This window comes from Pongo pygmaeus, chromosome 9 (genome assembly GCF_028885625.2).
Source record: "Pongo pygmaeus isolate AG05252 chromosome 9, NHGRI_mPonPyg2-v2.0_pri, whole genome shotgun sequence".
Taxonomy (NCBI): Eukaryota; Metazoa; Chordata; class Mammalia; order Primates; family Hominidae; genus Pongo; species Pongo pygmaeus.
The window spans coordinates 120,139,920-120,158,798 of record NC_072382.2 but is presented as its reverse complement, the minus strand read 5'-3'; the positions used below and the strand labels follow the sequence as shown (position 1 = coordinate 120,158,798).

Here is an 18,879-nt window from a genome sequence, read left to right as displayed (position 1 = left end):
AGAGGCTGAGGTAGGAGGATCACCTGAGCCCAGGCTGGAGTGCAGTGGTGCAATCTTGGCTCACTGCAACCTCTGCCTCCCGGGTTCAAGCAATTCTCCTGCCTCAGCCTCCCGAGTAGCTCAGACTACATGTGTGCACCACCATGCCCCTCTAATTTTTGTATTTTAGTAGAGACGGGGTTTTACCATGTTGGCCAGGCTGGTCTCTAACTCCTGACCTCAAGTGATCCACCTGCCTCGGCCTCCCAAAGTGCTGGGATTACAGGCATGAGCCACTGCACCTGGCTAGAAATTATTTTCTTAAGGCAGGAAGACATAAGGTTAGAGTTAGCATTTCTCAACAGAATGTTTTGTTTTGAAATGTTTATATCCTAGCAATTGAAATCAAAATGTCTTCCAACATCTCAGTAAATCAATAATATGTGGTATGTATAGGTACAAAGTACTGTATTAGGTGCCTGGGAGAAAAAGATAGCAAACTAATATATATATGTGCTCTTGAGTCTGTTTTTGGGACTGGCCTACCTGAGCAAATGTCTTGCAATGGTGGATCTATCCACAGTGACTCTGGAAGATGGCAGCACCACAGGGTCACACATCAGTGTGCTCATAATGGGATCCAGGAACTCATCACAGGCATCTGCATAAGTTTCCTCTTCCTGTTGTTGGAGGTCTGCAAGAGACTGAGTATACAACATCTGGTAGTTAAAGTGAATTCACAGTGTAGCTGAATTCAGCGTGCTCAATGACAGTGAGACTCCATCTCAAAAATAAAAAAAACAGGTCATTAATAATCATTGACAGTGATAGTGACACATGTGAGCTTCATTTTCTCAAAAACAAGCCAAGATAGATATTCTAAGAACAAATTAAGCATTGAGCCCCAACTCTGGACCTTTAGGTTGGCTCAGCTGCTGGCAGTCATACTGGAAATGGGTTTAAATGTTAGGAGGAAAAGAAATACATCACATACAACATCCATCTGGCAACAGTTCTGTTGTAAATGCCATAATTCAAAAGGGGATGGAGAAGAGGGAATGGAGGAGGGTATTATTTGCATAATTAGAGTCACTCATGCAGCCTGTGTATGAAAAGCAGTTTTTGATTTTTGATACAAACAGGCATAGGATTTTTAAAGTCATTTTGACATTTGATTCCTTCACAACTCGAGTTCTTCAGGGATCCACCTGGCTAAGCTCTAAACAAAGATGAAGTCCAACTCAATAAAAAAGAAACTCAATGGAGGGAAGACTGACAGCAACAAGGAAGGTTTTCTATTAGACTTCTGTGCCATGATTTTCCTTCTTCTTACCTGCTAATAGAGCTCTGTCATACTCTAACCAAAGGGATTTAGCTAAATACAATACAGTATTTTAATCTTTAAAATGTATGCATATTCCAATAAAAGCCAACTACCAACTACAAACATAGAGACAATCAAAATAAAAATCAGTGACTGAAAACTACTCATCTTTTTTTTTTTTCCTAAAAAGTTATTCTGTATTAACACCCTAGGTTTTAAAATCTATTGGTAACACTGTGCATAAACGTTTTCATAAAAACATCTTACATAAACGTGTACATTCTCTTCTAGTTGAGTTTTCTTAAATTTTTTTTTTTTTTTTTTTTTTTTTTTTTGAGACGGAGTCTCACTCTTTCGCCCAGGCCAGAGTGCAGTGGCGCTCTCTCGGCTCACTGCAAGCTCCGCCTTCTGGGTTCACGCCATTCTCCTGCCTCAGCCTCCCGAGTAGCTGGGACTACAGGTACCCGCCACCGTGCCCAGCTAATTTTTTGTATTTTTAGTAGAGACAGGGTTTCACCGTGTTAGCCAGGATTGTCTCGATCTCCTGACCTCGTGATCTGCCCGCCTCGACCTCCCAAAGTGTTGGGATTACAGGCGTGAGCCACCGCGCCTGGCCCTTAAATTTCTTTTTTCTTTTTTTTTTTTTTTGAGATGGAATCTCGCTCTGTTGCCCAGGCTGGAGTGCAGTGGCGCAATCTTGGCTCACTGCAACCTCCGCCTCCCAGGTTCAAGCGATTCTCCTGCCTCAGCCTCCCGAGCAGCTGGGATTACAGGCGCCTGCCACCACACCCAGCTACTTTTTGTATTTTTAGTAGAGACGGGGTTTCACCATGCTGGCCAGGCTGGTGTTCAACTCCTGACCTCAAGTGATCTGCCCACCCTGGCTTCCCAAAGTGCTGGGATTACAAGCATGAGCCACTGTACCCAGCCGATTTCTTAAACCTCTATTCTCGCTCTCATGTTGACAAGAATAAAACTAAGAATATTGTAGTTCTAAGTGACTGTCCAAAAAGAACCATCTGTTTATATTTTCTCTTGGTAATGCTTTTTTTCTCCCTGAAATAGAGTAAAAATCAGCACAGCTGAGGTGACAATCTGATTTTTTTTGCGTGGATCTTTAGATGGGGTTTTGCTATCTTGCCAAGGCTGGAGTGTAGTGGCTATCCACAGGCATGATCATAGCACACTGCAGCTTCAAACTCCTGGGCTTAACCGATCCTCTAGCCTTAGCCTCTTAAGCAGCTGTGACTACAGGCTTGAGCCACCATGCCTGGCTGACAGTGTGGTTCTTAATGAAATCAGCAAACAATTCCTCCTCTTCCTCACCTTGATTCTCTCTGCCAAGTTGCTGAAAGCCACAATCATATTCCCAGGCTTATTTATTTTCTTCAAGACTCGAACTGTCTGTGCAAAGAGAGTTGGGGAATAGGAACGTCCATCCTTGGGCACAGTGGCACAGAAATTCTCCTCATCCCTGGAAGGTTAGCATCAGAAAAAAACTGATCACCAGAGGGTTGGTCAATGGAAGAGACAATAGGTAGGCCGCAGAACAAGTATTCTTACCACTTAAAAGCCATGAACATTCTTTTGATATAGAAAGACTTATTTTAATATATATATAATTTATAATATATAAATATTATAATATATATTATTTATATATTATAAATAATATATGTTAAATATATTGTATATTTAATATATATATACTTTTTGATACAGAAAGACTTTCTAGGAAGTCTATCAAGTATCATGTGACCTTAAAAGAATGCTACTTTTCTAAACAGTGGTACAACCAGTAGTTTCTCTTTGCACAGATCAAAGCAGAATACTGGAAATCTCAATGTCCCATGGGTCACACAAAATCTTACTAGTTTTTAGAGACAGAGTCCTGCTGTGTTGCCCAGGCTGGTCTCAAACTCCTGGCATTAAGCAATCCTCCCACTTCAGCCTCCCAAGTAGCTTGGACCACAGGCACACGACACCTTGCCCAGATAAAATCTCCTTATTTAAAACTACAGAAGATTCCTTCATCAACCAACTAGGAATTAACCATTTCTTTTCTATTTTCACATAATTACCAACTGGTCATTCTACTATCAAAACCCTAAATCAAAACATTAGCATCCCCTCTGGCTTGACAGATTTCAATCTCAGGTACCCAAGATTTAAGTAGATAGTGCAGATATCTGATACAAGCTGCTGGGGTTTGAAGTCAAATTCACTGAAGTCCTTGACTTTCAAGGCACCCATCTTGGGGCCAACCAGGTGTTGCAGGAAGTAGTTCAACATGGAGATGATGCGCTCAGCCAGGAAGGGATGCACAAAGAGTGACTTGATCTCTGAAAAAGAATCCAAAGTCTCTGAAAACTCAATCCATTAGCACTCTTTTCCTTATTAGGTATAGTTTATTTGGAGACCTCTGGGGACTACTGTTATTTTATTTCTAAAAATTTTGAAGGAACTACTTTTTTTTAAAACTAAGTAATTCATTTTCACTGCAGAAAATACAGACAAGCAAAAACCAAAACCAAACAAAAAACAGAAAAGACAAAAACTACCACCCAGAGATAAACACTGTTAACATCTTGCTAATTTAACATTTTGTCCTTCTAGCTTTTCTGTCCTTATTTACACACACACAGACATTTTTAAAACAAAAATGATATTTTACATATTCTGAAACTTACTGTTTTCAGTAACTATATTGCAAATACTTTATCATTTTAGTAAGTGTATGTCCCTGTGCTGTCCAACATAGTAGCCACTGGCCATATGTGGCTATTAAAATTAGAAATAAAAAAATCCACTCTTCAGTCACACTAGCCACATGTGGCTAGTTAAGTATGGTTCTGGACGGCCCAGATTTATAGGATATTTTCACCATCACAGAAAGTTCTATAGAATAGGGGTGATTCACATCATCTTTTTAAAAAATGAGATGGGGTCTCACTATATTGCCCAGGCTGGTCTCAAACTCCTAGGCTCAAAGTGATCCTCCTGCCTCAGCTTCCAAAGGGTTAGAGGATTACAGGCGTGAGCCACTGTGCCCAGCTGTTTTACATCATTTTTTAAAAAAATTATTTTTTATTTTTTTGAGACAGGGTCTTGCTGGTGCCTAGGCTGGAGTGCAGTGGCACGATCATGGTTCAAGGCAGTCTCAACCTCCTGGGCTCAAGTGATCCTCCTGCCTTGGCCTCCCAAAGTGCTGAGATTACAGGTGTGAGCCACTGTACCCAGTCTGTTTTACATCATTTTTAATGGCTGACTTTTCCAGTTGTAACTGCACCATAAGTTATTTATTTAATGTCTTTACTGGTGGACATTTTTACTATTTTCAGTTTTTTCCTACACTTATCAATGAACTTCATTGTGGACACATCTTGTAGACTCATTGCTTCTTTTTTTTTTTTTTTTTTTTTGAGATAGAGTCTCATTCTGTTGCCTAGGCTGGAGTGCAGTGGCGTGATCTCCGCTCACTGCAATCTCCGCCTCCTAAGTTCAAGTGATTCTCCTACCTCAGCCTCTCAAGTAGCTGGGACTACAGGTACGTGCCACAACACCTGGCTAATTTCTGTAATTTTAGTATAGACAGGGTTTCACTATGTTGGCCAGGCTGGTCTTGAACTCCTGACCTTGTGATCCGCTCGCCTTGACCTCCCAAAGTGCTGGGATTACAGGCGTGAGCCACCGTGCCTGGCCTATCGCTTCTTCTTAACAAATCTGTAAGGAACTGCTATGTTATAGGGCATGAATTCCAAAAATTAAAAAAAAATAAATTTATACATGCCAAATTTAACAAGTCAGACAGTATCATAATGCTATGTTTGGTTGGTACTAATAGTTCTTGATTTTTCAGTTTTAGTCATTATCACAGATGCCCTCAATATATAGTCAAATTTTTGGTTAAATAATTTAGTTTGTTGTTAAGATTATGTAAATATTATTCACAGCAGAGCCATGTGCTGTCCTAATGAGTATATAGTTCCTTTTTAGTATAACTTTTTGCTTATTTGCTTATTTTCAGAGCCTCTTATCACTAAATCCTTTCCAAACTCTCCATTGGAATTTAAAACTCTCAACATGGTCATTTCTAGCTGCTGATTAATTTTTGGAAACATTCTTTCTGGATGTTTCCATCCTTTGCTGCAACCTGGACTGCTTGCTCTACAGGCCTGCTATGTAGTGGCCACACAAGCTCCTTTTACCGTCATCCTGGGAATCTCCTTTGCGTCTCCCTTGTGTTGAATTCCACCTTCCTCCTCCTAGGTTTACTTTCCCTCAGAAATGTGTCTCAGCTTCAAATGACACTGTTGGAAGTGCAAAGCCACTTTGATACTTAAACTATGGTAACATTACCTGACTTCTCTGGGATATTTTAGGGTCTTGTTTTTACCATGATTTCCTAAAATTTCACAATGTCATACCTCAGTGTGGGTTTTAAAAAATTCTCTGTGCAGGGGCCTTGGCAAGCCCTTTCAATTTAGAGGCTGTCTTTGAGTCTTGGGGATTTTTTGGTATCTTTGATAACTTCCTCCCCTTCATTTTTCTCTTTTGAGACTTCCTAGATCCATCCTTTGTTTTCTTATCCTTTCTCTTCTAATTTCCATCTTTTTCCTTCTGTTCTACGTTCATAGAAGAGTTCCTTGAATTTATATCTTCTAACCGTTACTTTTACTGAATATTTAACATTTCTGAGGTAAAAATTTCAATATCCAAGAGCTCTTTCTTATTCTTTAAATAATCTCTTTCATTGCCTCTTTGTTCTTGTTTTGTGGCTGCTGTATCTTCTCTTATCCCTCTGAGATTAAAAAGTTTTTTTAAAAAGTTTTTACAAAGTTTTCACCTATTTGTTTTTCACATTAGAGGATTTCCTCAAATGTCTGGTGATTATTGATTGTCATATCATATTTAGCTGAGACATTAAAAATGATAATTTCAATATGTAATCAGTATAAAAATGGACAGATTTCACATTTTAACACTAAGTCTTGCAGTACCATATTGTATACTTACAGCACATCTCAACTCAGACCAGCTACATTTTAAATCCTTGCAAGCCACATGTGGCAAGTGGCCACTGAGTTGGACAGTGGAGCTATAGAGGGAGTAGAGATAAATGTCTGCTAGATCCACCAGATTTAACCAGGATTCAAGCATATTTCTCAGATTAACAAACATATATGTATATATGTGTGTGTACAGACACACATATATTTATATGGCTAACTTGTCCTCAAGAAAGATTTTACCACCTTATGCTCTCTGGCAGCTGTGTGAGGGTGACTATTTCCTCATTTCCATGTCAACAATGGGCATCATCATTCTTTTTGAAGCTTCTCAGGTGATTCGTTTCCCTTCCAGATGTGGAGGATACTGTCACCAGGGTCTGAATTCTTAGTTTCAGCTAGGCTGATCCCCCAAGTGAAGCAGATCTTGGCCATTACTTTTTTGGGGGGAAGCAGTACTTCGTGTCCTTACCTGATGTGAGAAAGGCAAGGGTACCGATTGTTTCATTGGACATGATGTTATGGAAACGTGCCAGCTGTCCAAACATCTGTAGGCCAGCCTCCTTTTCTCGGCGGGCTTCTGGAGTCAGACTATCCCATTCACCTCGGTCCTTCTCAATTTGCTGAATCTTTATCTTGCTCAAATACTGCAGAAACCAGAGATGGGATATATCAGAGAAGAAAGGTGCTGTTGAAGGGACGTGACATTTAAGAGGTCCTATTCAAAATCCAGTCAACTAAGCTGGGAAAACAGGGACCATGTAAGAGACATGAGCCTTTATTTCTCAGTATAGGGCTGAAGCTCAAAAGAACTTCCAGGAAAAAAAGAAATTGTGGCTTCATACAGATTTGTTTCAGCTTGGGTAGATTCATAGGTAATTCCCCTAGAAATAGTATAGCATTGTGAAATGGAAAGAAGGATGAATAGTTTAATATATGAAACCCAGGCCAAGAAACAAAAAACTAAACCCCACACTATAGTGAAAAAACAATGAATCCTTTCTGAAAGATGAAAACAAATCCCCCCCTGCCAAATTGCTTACAAAAAAATCAAAGCTCTATCAAATATGCAAGATGCGTGGAAGAACCATAATTATTTAAAACTCTCTACCTCACGTCATCCTTCCTGTTGTAGCAAACAACTTGTTAAACTTACAGTCTCATGAAAATACCATCTGCTTCATGCTTTGTGTCACACACCTCTTGCTTAAAAGGGCCTGTTTGTAACAGGACCTATTCTTGCTTTTGAAGAAAACCTATCTTAAATCCTGAAGTGTAGGATTATGAAGAAATCAGATCAAACCTTTCTCACAAATTAAACACAAGCTACTCAGGGGATTGCTGATCACAACGAGGAGCTCATAACTGTCTAAAGGCTACCCTCAGGATTTACCTGTTTCATCTCCCTTTAGGTCAGTACCTTGTCCATCCTATACCCATCACAGGTAGGAGAAGTTTTGCTCTACAGACAGCCAAGTTTTTATGGGAGAAGTAAGCAGTTCCACCAGGGAAGGTTAAGGAAATAATACACTGAAGGAGCTGAGAGGCACCCAGCTGCATTTTATACTTTGTGAAACCTTTGTTTCACAATATAGCTAAGAATTTAGAAGGCAGTGGAAATATGAGAAGTATTGACAACTTGGAGCCTTTATATGAAAAAATAACCCAAATCAGAGATTTTCTTTCAAGTAGTGGTGCAAAAATCAGAATCTTTTTGGAAAGTGGGTTAAAAATCATTGTCTTAGTGAGATATTTTACTGACATGTTGGGATTAAAAGGGTTGAAAGTCACTGACCAAAAGCAAGCTCCTCAGATTTCTTTCTGTAGTGCTGGCCTGATGAATTACTCCTGCCAGTACAACTTAGTTTGGCTTCACCATATGGTATTTTTGATTCTGCCAAAATGTCCATCTCATGATGCTTCAATGACCCTTGATCTTGGTCTCTAATGGAATGAACCAGAAAGCTCTATAATGACAAGCTTGGTGGTACAATACTAGTCACAAATTTTTGGTGTTCAAGTCTGGTACTAGGGGCATAAGGACTGCTCTATTATGATTAAAAGGTAAAATGTATGTACTGATGATGATTTGATGGTATGGAGAAGTTAAATCTTTTTTTTTTTTTTTTTTTTTACCTGTATGGCTTCATCCAAAAGGAAGATGGCATCATTCATTAGCAGGTTAAGAAAGCGGAGGAAAAGTGGGGGATTCATGGCTTCTAAATTCTTAGAGGCATAGTCAGCCAAATCCTGTAAGTCCCAGCCCACAAGAAAACCATTTTAGTACTGAATTACAACTCATTGGGGCTTATATAAAGGAACAGGTTTCATAAAAAACTCTCTCACCTTAATGCTCTCCCGATAGGTATCTGTCCCCCACATGTATCTTAGGATAGGATACATGGGACGGCGGTAATTAAACTTCTGTTCAAATTGATGGGGGTCTCCTGGAGTAAGGCAAGAGCAAAATATCAGCAAAGGCGGTGCCATAAGAGGAAGAGTTTACGCTTATGTGTAGTCATTTGCTTTGTAGTCATTTGCTTTTGAGTGTGTTAAGGCTACTAACAAAATCTGCCCTGGAGTTTCTAAAGGCCTAGAGTTATGGCCAAGTGTTTGCTCATTTCCTTACTGATGAAGTAAGGGGGAGACAGAGATAAAGGATACCTTACTCTGCAAGAGATAAGTACTAAGCTGTAAAATAAAAGTTAAGGGAAACAAATGTTTCCATATCCAAACATGAGTACTTCTCAGGCTTTAAATGAGGGCTCAGGGCTGGCCATTACGGAAGTGAAAGCCATGTGCAGGACGGGACACTAAGCAATTCCCACATTCTTCACAGACAATATCCCAAACTGTGTAGCCAACAGGTTCTTGATTACTCTGAAAAATCAGGTCAGGAGCTAAAAATCTGAGGCTTATACTGCTTTTGAAATACCAAAGGTATTACTAGAGCTCCACAGGCTGGGTCATAATGAAGGAAGAGTGTAGGATTTGGAGTCAAAAGACCTACGTTTTCATTCTGGCTCTGCTTAATCTAAGTCTCTTAATCTTTTTCAGCTTCCACTTCCTCAGAAATAAAACAGAAATTGTACTCCATTACAACGCTTTGGTTGTATGGTCACATAATGAGATAATTGCAGTGATTTATTATATGATTTCTTATGTATTATAAAGATTTACATGCATTATTTCACTTAATCATCACTTTGACCCATTTTATAGATGAGGAAACTAAGGCCGATAGGTGAGCAAATTAAAAAAGCCAGAATCCAAATATGGAAAGGCGGCCAGTAAAATGTTAAATGCCTCTTTAAATGTTAGTTGTATTTATCATTGGATGGTAGATATCCCTTTAAAAAATGGTCTTCAACAACTTCGTAACATATCTTATTTACTGATTGAGACAGGGTACTGTTTAAACAAACACAGGGGCTCAGGGTTAGATAGAGAGGGAATGTTGCCTGCTGGTTTTTTTTTTTTTTTTTTGGAGAGGGATTTCTTGTTCTGTCATCCAGGCTGCAGTGCAGTGGTACAATCTCAGCTCACTGCCACCTCTGCCTCCTGAATTGAAGCAATTCTTGTGCCTCTGCCTCCTAAGTAGCTGGGATTACAGGCACCTGCCACCATGCCTGGGTAATTTTTGTATTTTTGTAGAGAACGGGTTTCACCATGTTGGCCAGGCTGGTCTCAAACTCAGGAGCTCAAGTGATCCGCCTACTTTGGCCTCCCAAAATGCTCAGATTACAAGCATGAGCCACTGTGCCTGTCCGCCTGCTGGTATTTTTAATCGAACCATTAGACTGTTGGAGAGTTAGACAGTCTGGTTAAGATAAAAGAATCTCTCAACCAGTACACTGCCTCTTCAGGCACTATTCTGTAATTTTAAGGCAGAGAAATATAAAGACCCAAATAGTCTAATCTGAGTCTGATTTGATGATGCAACATAATAAGGGTGTTGAATATGTAGATTTCTTTAGGTGACACAGACCTGATTCTACCACTTGGTAGTTTGTTATGACATGGACAAATAATTTGATCTTTTGGGCAGTCATGTCTTCATATGTAAAACAGGGATAATTAAAAAAATAAAAAATAAATAAAACAGGGATAATAGAGTGAAACTTTTCAGATGGTGACAATGGGATAATGTTAAAAAAAAAAAGCACTTATCATCAAGTCTGGCATATAGAAGGTATTCAATAAGTAATGGCTTGACATTTCTTTGATAACCAAATACGGATCAAACTATGAAACTCCACTGGTATCAGCTTCTCAGTTCTGGGCTCAGCTTCATGACTGCTTTACCTGTAAATTCAATGTCCACAAAAACCTTGATTAAAGCCTCTGCAAGCTGGGGTGCGTACTGAAAGTTGCAGAACACACGTTTCCGGTGGAACACACTGGATACCAAGGGATTTGGGGTCTGATCCAGGTGGGGCATCACTGCTTCCAACACCTCTGCTAGTTTGGCCCTCAGGTGGGGATTCTTCATTCTGCAAAATGGGCAAAAAGCAAGATGAGCAGATAAGCTTAACTCCAAATTTATGACTGTTCTCTCCACATAAGAATCAAAATCCACCCTAAACTATATTATAGGAAAAAAAAGGATCCACTTCTGCGGTTTTAAGTTTGTCAGTTTCTTGATGCGGGTGGGCAGGGGGTGGGTTGGTGATGCAGGGTACATCATTTAACTCTTGAGTTGACAGCTTACCAAATATGAGGGTGAGCACTTAAGTTTCTATTGAATGCTTAGCCATTGTTTACTTCTCTGTAATAATGCATTATTTACTGCTTACTATTCTCTGATAGTTTCATGTGGAATAAACTTGCCTTTTCAAGCTTTCTGAGGATAAAGACTGGAATATAATTATGCTACATTACCCATGACGCATACAGTGTATGCATAATACTTGTTGACTTATGACTTCTCATTAGGTATGCTCAGCTCAGTGAAGAATTGGCTTCTCTCTACTTATCACTGATACGGCTCAGGGAATTGTGGGTCATTCTCTTCATTGTGCAGCAAATCTTCACTTTTGTACACAGAGTTTCCATTTCCTTTAGCCTATGCATCAAGAAAATCAGGGAAGCAATTCTACAAGTCATAGTATCTTCCTTTGGAAAAGAGGACTAGAAGCTATGAGTGAGAAAACTTGAAATGAGAAATAACATTGACTTGGTTCATTGACTTAAGTCAATGAATTTACTGCTCATCCAATTCAGAATAGCAAGAACAAGCTTTATCATCATATAATTATTAGAAGATCGTTAGCACCTGGCTGCCACTGGTAAGTTTCTGGCATTACGTTAACTACTTTAACCAAGGACTAGCAGTGGAATTCCCATAAGATACTTATATGCAGGATTAAATTCTCTGTGGACAAAGTCCTTTGTTTATTATACCTCTCAACAGTGGGATTTCTGGCTACCCATATGGATGGTCAGGTGATTCCTTAATGTTACCATAACTTCTGAAGGCAACCCCTTATGATTCAGGCTTGTTTATTTCTTGGTTTAGAAGTCTTCTGAATGTTTTACAGCCTGAACAGTGACAGAACCAAGCTTTCAGCACTTCACCTTTCTATGCTTCCAGTGAAAATGGTGATAAAGTGAAGGACATGCTCCAGGGAATCTGCTGATGTCTCCAAAATGTCATCGGCAAAGCGGCGGAGAAAAATGAGAAAATCACCCAGGTTATCTGCAAAAAATTCTGAAAAAGAAAATATTCACTGGAATTAGCCAAACATCTGTATATCTGTACTAATAAACAACATTTAAATTCCTTTCACCCTACTTAATGAAGGTTAAAAAAAACCCTAAATGTTTTGTTGGTACTAGAGATGGTGGTAAGTCAATAAATGTAAAATCTCCTTTAAATGTAAGTCAATTTAAACTTTTATTCAAGTAAATATATGAACAGTAATGACACAAAATGTTAACACACCAGTATACTAATATATACATTTTTACTCTCAAGGTTAACTGTGGTTTAAACCCTTCAAATGTGTGAGGACTCCCTAATAAAGATTAATATGTTAGGTGACCGTGGTAGCCAGACTCCAGGATGGTCCTCCAATGATCATTGCCCTATGCAGTCCCCTCCCATATTCACTCCTTTAGAGTAGAAGATAAACTCTGAGGCATACAGCAGATGTGATGGTATGTCATTTCCAAGATTAGGGTATAAAAGCTTGTAGTCTCCATTTTGGTCACTTGCCCTGGGGGAAGCCAGCTGCCATATCATGAGTAGTATTTAGAAGACACATACATGGCCTAGAAAAGAAGCTGCTGGCCAATAGCACAAGCAACTGAGGCCTGTCAACAACCACATGACTGGGCTTGTAAGTGGATCCTCCAACCCTAGCAGAGTCCTCAGATTCCTAAGGCCCTGATTGACAGCTTGGCTATGTAACTTCCTGAGGAACTCTGAGTCAGAACCATGCAGCTGAGTGAGCTGTTTGCAGTTGTTGTTGTTATTTTATTAATTAATTAATTTATTTTTTGAGACAGGGTCCTGCTCTGTCACCCAGGCTGGAGTGCAGTAGTGCAATTATGGCTCACTGTGGCCTCAACTTCCTGGGCTCAAGCGATTCTCTCACTTCGGCCTCCTGAGTAGCTGGAACTACAAGTGTGCACCACCATGCCTGGCTAATTTTTTATTTTTTGTAGAGACAGGGTCTCCCTATGTTGCCCAGGCCAATCTTGAACTCCTGGGCTCAAGTAATCATCCTGCTTCAGCCTCCCAAAGTGCTGGGATTATAGGCATGCACCATCATACCCGGTCTGTAGTTTTAAGCTGCTATGTTTTGGGGTAATCTGTTACTCAGCATGATATGACCAATACAATGGTTAAGAACACATAACCTGATTAGATTGACACCTGCCCACCCCTCAATGACTCACTGACACACACACACAGACACTCTTTCCCTTCTGAGTTAACCAACAGGAGCTAATTTTTTTTCTACAAAAAGGACAGGGAAAGTTAGATGAATGTGTAAGTTGAACAAATATTAATGACAGAAACTAACATCTCTGAAAACTCTGATTACACTTAATCCTTTGAAGATGATTTTCTGATATGCATAGCAGGGGGACACAAGGTTGAGGAACAAACTGTTAGTCCCCCAATACTTTGACCAGTAGATATTATCTAAGTTTGAGTTGTTTCTCCAAAAACAACTGAATGATAACGAAGAAAGGGTATTTTGAGGATTAAACTTCCAAAGTGACCCACTTAAACTCAGAAGGCTATAAATAGGACATTCCCAAGGGAGAGCCTGCTTACCTGGCACATAAGCCAAAGAGCTGTAGCCATCTGGCAAAGGAAAGGTTAGCTCTATTGGCTGTGAGCCCTCATTGCCTATGGCCAGTTGAACCAGTAGAACAGCCATGGACACCTGCAAGTTTAGGCAGTTTTGTAGCATTTGTGGCTCTGTCATGGCAGTCTTGGTAGAAAGATAGATGGTCATCAGTCGTTCAAACTGCTCACGAAGACTGTCAGCAGCAGGGCTAGAACTTTGCTGAGCATCCCGCCAGGCAACCTGCAGCCGATGCAGATTTTGGTTGATTTTTACCATCTGATCATGCAACCTGCCCCCAAGAAAGCAGAAGAGACTGGGTCAGGGAAAACAGAAAGTCACAAAAAAACAAATCCTCAATTATTTATCTAGCCTTCTCTTTAAGGATAGTAGGGAGTTGCAGTTGCAATGACACAGTAGGCACTCACAGAAGTTTTTGACAGGACACAGGCAGGGTGCACAGCAATGGGAAAACGCTGCCAAGTATTCAACATAATTGAAGCAAATTGCAAATAGTTAGCAGCCTTCAGTTGAAATGCACTATCCAAAGAAAGGCAGCTTGGTTGAGTAGGGTGTAGAATGGGCTGTTATTACATAAAATAATTATTAGGTGAAGTACAAGAAGCCCAGCAGGATAGTTTAAATCACACAAGGGCAATGATCATACTTTGATGGGGTTATATGGATAGTCTTTCTTTGGTTAGTAGAAAACTAAGCTGGTGAAAAGGGACTCTAGATTAGTAATGACCACATATAAACTAGTAGCCACCTGAGATGCAATCTAAGAGCAGCTTCCAGCTCTCTGTTGTTCAATATTAAATTAAATTATTCTTCAGAAAAGGTCAGCCTAATATTCTCTACTGAAAGGAAGACACATAATTCAAAGTTACGGATAATAGTCCAAAATCATTTCCTTTGGCCCTGTAGATAATGTCTTGAGCTAGTTAATATTGGGAAACTAGATGATATTCATTTTTTGTTGAATCTAGGCAGCTGAGCAGGTTAAGCACATGCTGAACTTTTATCTACTGTCCTATTTAAAATGTCTATGATGGAGATTTCTCTCTAAAGACATAATTTCCTTCTTCTGGCAATGTGTTGACTGAGTAGTTTTGAAAAATGCTCTGCATCAATTCGGGTATCTTGAGAAGGCATTAAAAATTGCTATTCTTAGTGTCCCTTTCTATGACTGAGTTGCTGTTTTCTTCCTCTACTTATACCTGTCATAATCAGCTAAATCAGAAGAAAACAAATTACAGAATAATGAATAGCCAGAACCAGAACTGTTTTTGGAAGTCATACATTCTAGTTCTAAAATCTTCACATTTCTAGAATCTTCTTTATCTAATGTCTTTTGTGGTCCTATTGATCTCATCGGACTCCCTTATAAACATTTCCTTAATTTTTGCCATTTTTGTCTCTCTGTAGGGTGGAACTTGGTCTTTTTTTTAAAAAAATTAATTAATTAATTAATTTTTTTGAGACAGATTCTCGCCCTGTCACCTAGGCTGGAGTGCAGTGGCACGATCTCGGCTCACTGCAACCTCTGCCTCCCAGGTTCAAGCGATTCTCCTTCTTCAACCTCCCGAGTAGCTGGGACTACAGGCGTGTGCCACCAAGCCGGGCTAATTTTTTGTATTTTTAGTAGAGACGGGGTTTCACCATGTTAGCCAGGATGGTCTTGATCTCCCGACCTTGTGATCCGCCCGCTCGGCCTCCCAAAGTGCTGGGATTATAGGCATAAGCCACTGCGCCTGGCCAAACTTCATCTTTTATCACCAGGAGTAGTAATGAAATTTTTTTTTTTTTTTTTTTTTGAGACAGGGTTTCACTATGTTGCCCAAGCTGGAGTGCAGTGGCACAATCTCGGCTCACTGCAGTCTCAACATCCCAGGCTCAAGAGATCCTCCCACCTCAGCCTCGTGAGTAGCTGACACTACAGGCACACGCCACCATGCCCAGCTAATTTTTGTATATTTTGTAGAGACGGGGTTTTGCCATGTTGCCCAGGCTGGTCTCAAACTCCTGGGCTCAAGTGATCTGCCTGCCTCGGCCTCCCAAAGTGCTAAGGATTACAGGCATGAGCCACCACACCTGGCCAGTAATGAAAATTTAAGAGCAGAAAGTGCAATACAAAATGAAAACAATTCCACTTTCCCAGATCACAATAGAAAGACAGTGATTTAATTTTTAAAGTTTAACAGGTCAAAAGTTAAAAACAGGCCAGGCACAGTGGCTCATGCCTGTAATCCCAGCACTTTGGGAGGCCAAGGTGGGTGGATCACCTGAGGTCAGGAGTTCGAGACCAGCCTGGCCAACACAGCGAAACCCCGTCTCTACTAAAAAAATACAAAATCAGCTGGGCATGGTGGTGCATGCCTGTAATCCCAGCTACTTGGGAGGATGAGGCAGAAGAATTGCTTGAACCCAGGAGGCGGAGGTTGCAGTGAGCAGAGAATGTGCCACTGTACTCCAGCCAAGGTGACAAGAGCGAAAATCCATTTCAACAACAACGATGACAACCATAAAAGTTAAAAACAAATTTAAGGAATCTGGACAAAGCTGATTCATGAAACACAAGTAAATTCATACAATGCCCCTTTTCTATTAGATTCTAATGTGAGCCTTTAGAATAAGCTCAGATCATATCTCTAAGACTCTTCCTCTCTTTTTTTTTTTTAAGAGACAGGTTATCACTCTGTCACCCAGGATGGAGACAGTTGCACAATCATAGCTCACTGTGGCCTCCAACTCCTCGGCTAGAGCAATCCTCCTGCCTCAGCCTCTGAAGCAGCTAGGACTACAAGCATATGCCACCATGCCTGGCTAATTTTTTTTTTTTTTTTTGATAGAGATGGGGGTCTCACTTTCTTGCCCAGGTTGGTGGTCTTAAACTTCTGGCCTCAAGCAATCCTTCTGCCTTGGCCTCCCAAAATCCTGAGATTAAAGATGTGAGCTACTGTGCCTGGCCAAAGACTCAATTTCTACCTTCTAGTTATCAACACAACTAAACTGTTTTTTCCTAATGACATCAGAGGAGTTACCTGTGAAATCCCAAGTACAAGGTGTACTCTGTCAGAGCAAGGTTCTCTGTTACAAGGTTGTAGTTCTGTGGAAACTTCGGCTCCTGCACAGCTGGGATCAAACAGGTTTCTTTGTCCAAACCTCAAAGAAGTTAAAAAAAAAAAGATTTAAAAAGGGTAAATGTCTTGTCACAGACATCTATCTTGGTCTCCAGTCTCCTCTTACACTCATTCAATTTCCATACTGTTAGCAGTGATATCTTCTTAAAAACATATCTTGTCATATTAGTTCTTTGTCTAAATATATCTTTTGACTTCTCACCGTCTACAGAAATACAGTTAAATCTTTTTCATGAAATCACCAAAAATTAAAAGGAATACTACTATAGATTGTTTCAAGTGATAGGCAATAGATCATTTGTATTTATTTTGTGCTTTTCTGAATTTGATTATTTGCTTTTGAGCAGTTATCATGTTTACAATTAGAATTATAAAACTGGAATGAAATATACCAAAATTAAGAGTGATTTCACTTCAAGTGGTAGGACTATGAGTCATTTATTTTCTTTTCATTTCTCTGTACTGTTTTCTCCAATCCAGCCCCACCTATCTTCCTCCCTTGATCCATTTCCTCCCCAACTCAACCCCATCTACCCCTTGTCCTAGCCACACTGAGCCTCTCACCATTCCTTAGTCAAGACTTTCCATAGCTTTGTACCTCTACACTTGCTTTTCTCTCTGTTTAAAGGGACCCTCTTGCTTCTTTGCCTGGTAAAACCTAACTTGTCTCTCAAGACTCAGCTATGAAGACCTCCAACTTCTGCACAATTGATTATTTATTCCCTCCTCTGTGCTCCCACAGCTTAGCCCTATACCATATTATAATTAACAGTTAATATATCTGCCTTCTGGAGCCTGAGTTCAAAAAGGATGAGGACTCTGCTTTATTCATTTTTATAAACTATGAATGAATGAATATGCAAGGCTGCCAAATCCAGAGAGAAGGTCTCACTAAAGTACAACATTTAAAAGCTACCAGGTGTTTTTTTTTTCTCTCAAAAATCTGTCTTTAAAAAATTCTGGCTGGGCGTGGTGGCTCACGCCTGTAATCCCAGCACTTTGAAAGGCTGAGGCGGGTGGATCATGAGGTCAAGAGATCGAGACTATCCTGGCCAACATGGTGAAACTCCGTCTCTACTAAAAATACACAAAATTAGCTGGGCGTGGTGGCGCGTGCCTGTAGTCCCAGCTACTCGGGAGGCTGAGGCAGGAGAATCGCTGGAACACGGGAGGCAGAGATTGCAGTCAGCCAAGATAGCGTCAATGCACTACAGCCTGAGCGACAGAGTAAGACTCCATCTCAAAAAAAAAGAAAAAAAAAAATCTAAATAGCTCTTGTTTCTGCCTCATCTTTTTTTGAGAAAGGAACTCTGTGAAAAAGGATAAGGGAGTGAATGCTTTACACATTACACACACACACAGTTTTGAGAAGCCTGGTTCTCCCCTACCTCTCATGTGTACATTTTTAATTTTTCGTTCTTCATCATTCAACTCCTTGAGGGCACAGTATGTGGGATTAAAGGTGAGGAGCCGAGAGGATCTGGGTTTGCAAAATGGCTGGCATAGCTTCAGGAGAGCAGCACCCAGATTCAGAAAGAAGGCATCCGAGGCATACATTTGGAAAAAGATTTCTGGCATCTGATTGGCCCAAATCTTGGTGCGGCCAGCATTTGCATGCAAACAGTTTCCAAGCCAGGACAAGATACAGTGTTTGGTTTCTGGAGAGAGCTGGAGTAAGTTCTTCAGCATCTGGTAGATCTTTTCGTGGAACTGAGCCATGAACTGTTCAACCAGAAAACACAACCACAGAACGTTCCAGTTTCACAATCCTAATAGTTTTTATTCCCAAACCTTAGCAACTGGCAGTTTCTAAAAATATGCTAATCCTAATCTTTCCCCTCACTCTCTGTGCCTCATCCCCTAATTTGATTTTAAAATATATTTCTGGGCACTTATAAGAGATTTTCTGATCAGCTGCCCAACTGCAGATGGCATTACACGGTATTAGAGCACAAGTGTGTAAATTTTTTCTGCAAAGGGCTAGACGATAAGGATTTCTGGCATTACTTGCCATACAGTGTCTGTAGCAATTATTCAACTCTATCACTGTAGTATAAATTCAAACCACAAACAATACATATACTAATGGGCATGGCTATGTTCAATAAAACTTTATTTACAAA

General features: G+C 40.1%; 1 protein-coding gene and 1 long non-coding RNA gene across 14 annotated transcripts in view; one reads left to right on the top strand and one right to left on the bottom strand.

Annotated features, from left to right (window-relative positions):
• LOC129007975 (uncharacterized) overlaps positions 1-12,005 on the top strand; it is a 37,514-nt gene extending 25,509 nt beyond the window's left edge. The window contains exon 4 of one of the 2 annotated variants that reach the window (XR_010127710.1): positions 11,906-12,005. This is a non-coding gene — a long non-coding RNA (uncharacterized LOC129007975). Of the gene's footprint in view, positions 1-11,852 lie in introns of both variants that reach the window. The other variant, XR_008492428.2, reaches the window with a different exon arrangement.
• The window catches only part of UBE4A (ubiquitination factor E4A), a 40,425-nt gene that overhangs the window by 5,795 nt on the left and 15,751 nt on the right, over positions 1-18,879 (bottom strand). For 6 of the 12 annotated variants that reach the window (XM_063672128.1, XM_054439449.2, XM_054439448.2 and 3 more), the window contains 11 exons: positions 18,145-18,478; positions 16,658-16,778; positions 13,601-13,905; positions 11,890-12,022; positions 10,618-10,805; positions 8,659-8,759; positions 8,449-8,562; positions 6,785-6,959; positions 3,465-3,645; positions 2,630-2,777; positions 526-683 (listed from right to left, as the gene is read on the bottom strand). In XM_063672128.1, coding sequence (XP_063528198.1) covers positions 526-683; positions 2,630-2,777; positions 3,465-3,645; positions 6,785-6,959; positions 8,449-8,562; positions 8,659-8,759; positions 10,618-10,805; positions 11,890-12,022; positions 13,601-13,905; positions 16,658-16,778; positions 18,145-18,478 — 1,958 coding nt within the window. The remainder of the gene's footprint in view (positions 1-525; positions 684-2,629; positions 2,778-3,464; positions 3,646-6,784; positions 6,960-8,448; positions 8,563-8,658; positions 8,760-10,617; positions 10,806-11,889; positions 12,023-13,600; positions 13,906-16,657; positions 16,779-18,144; positions 18,479-18,879) is intronic. The other 6 variants (XM_063672132.1, XM_063672133.1, XM_063672136.1 and 3 more) reach the window with 1 other exon arrangement.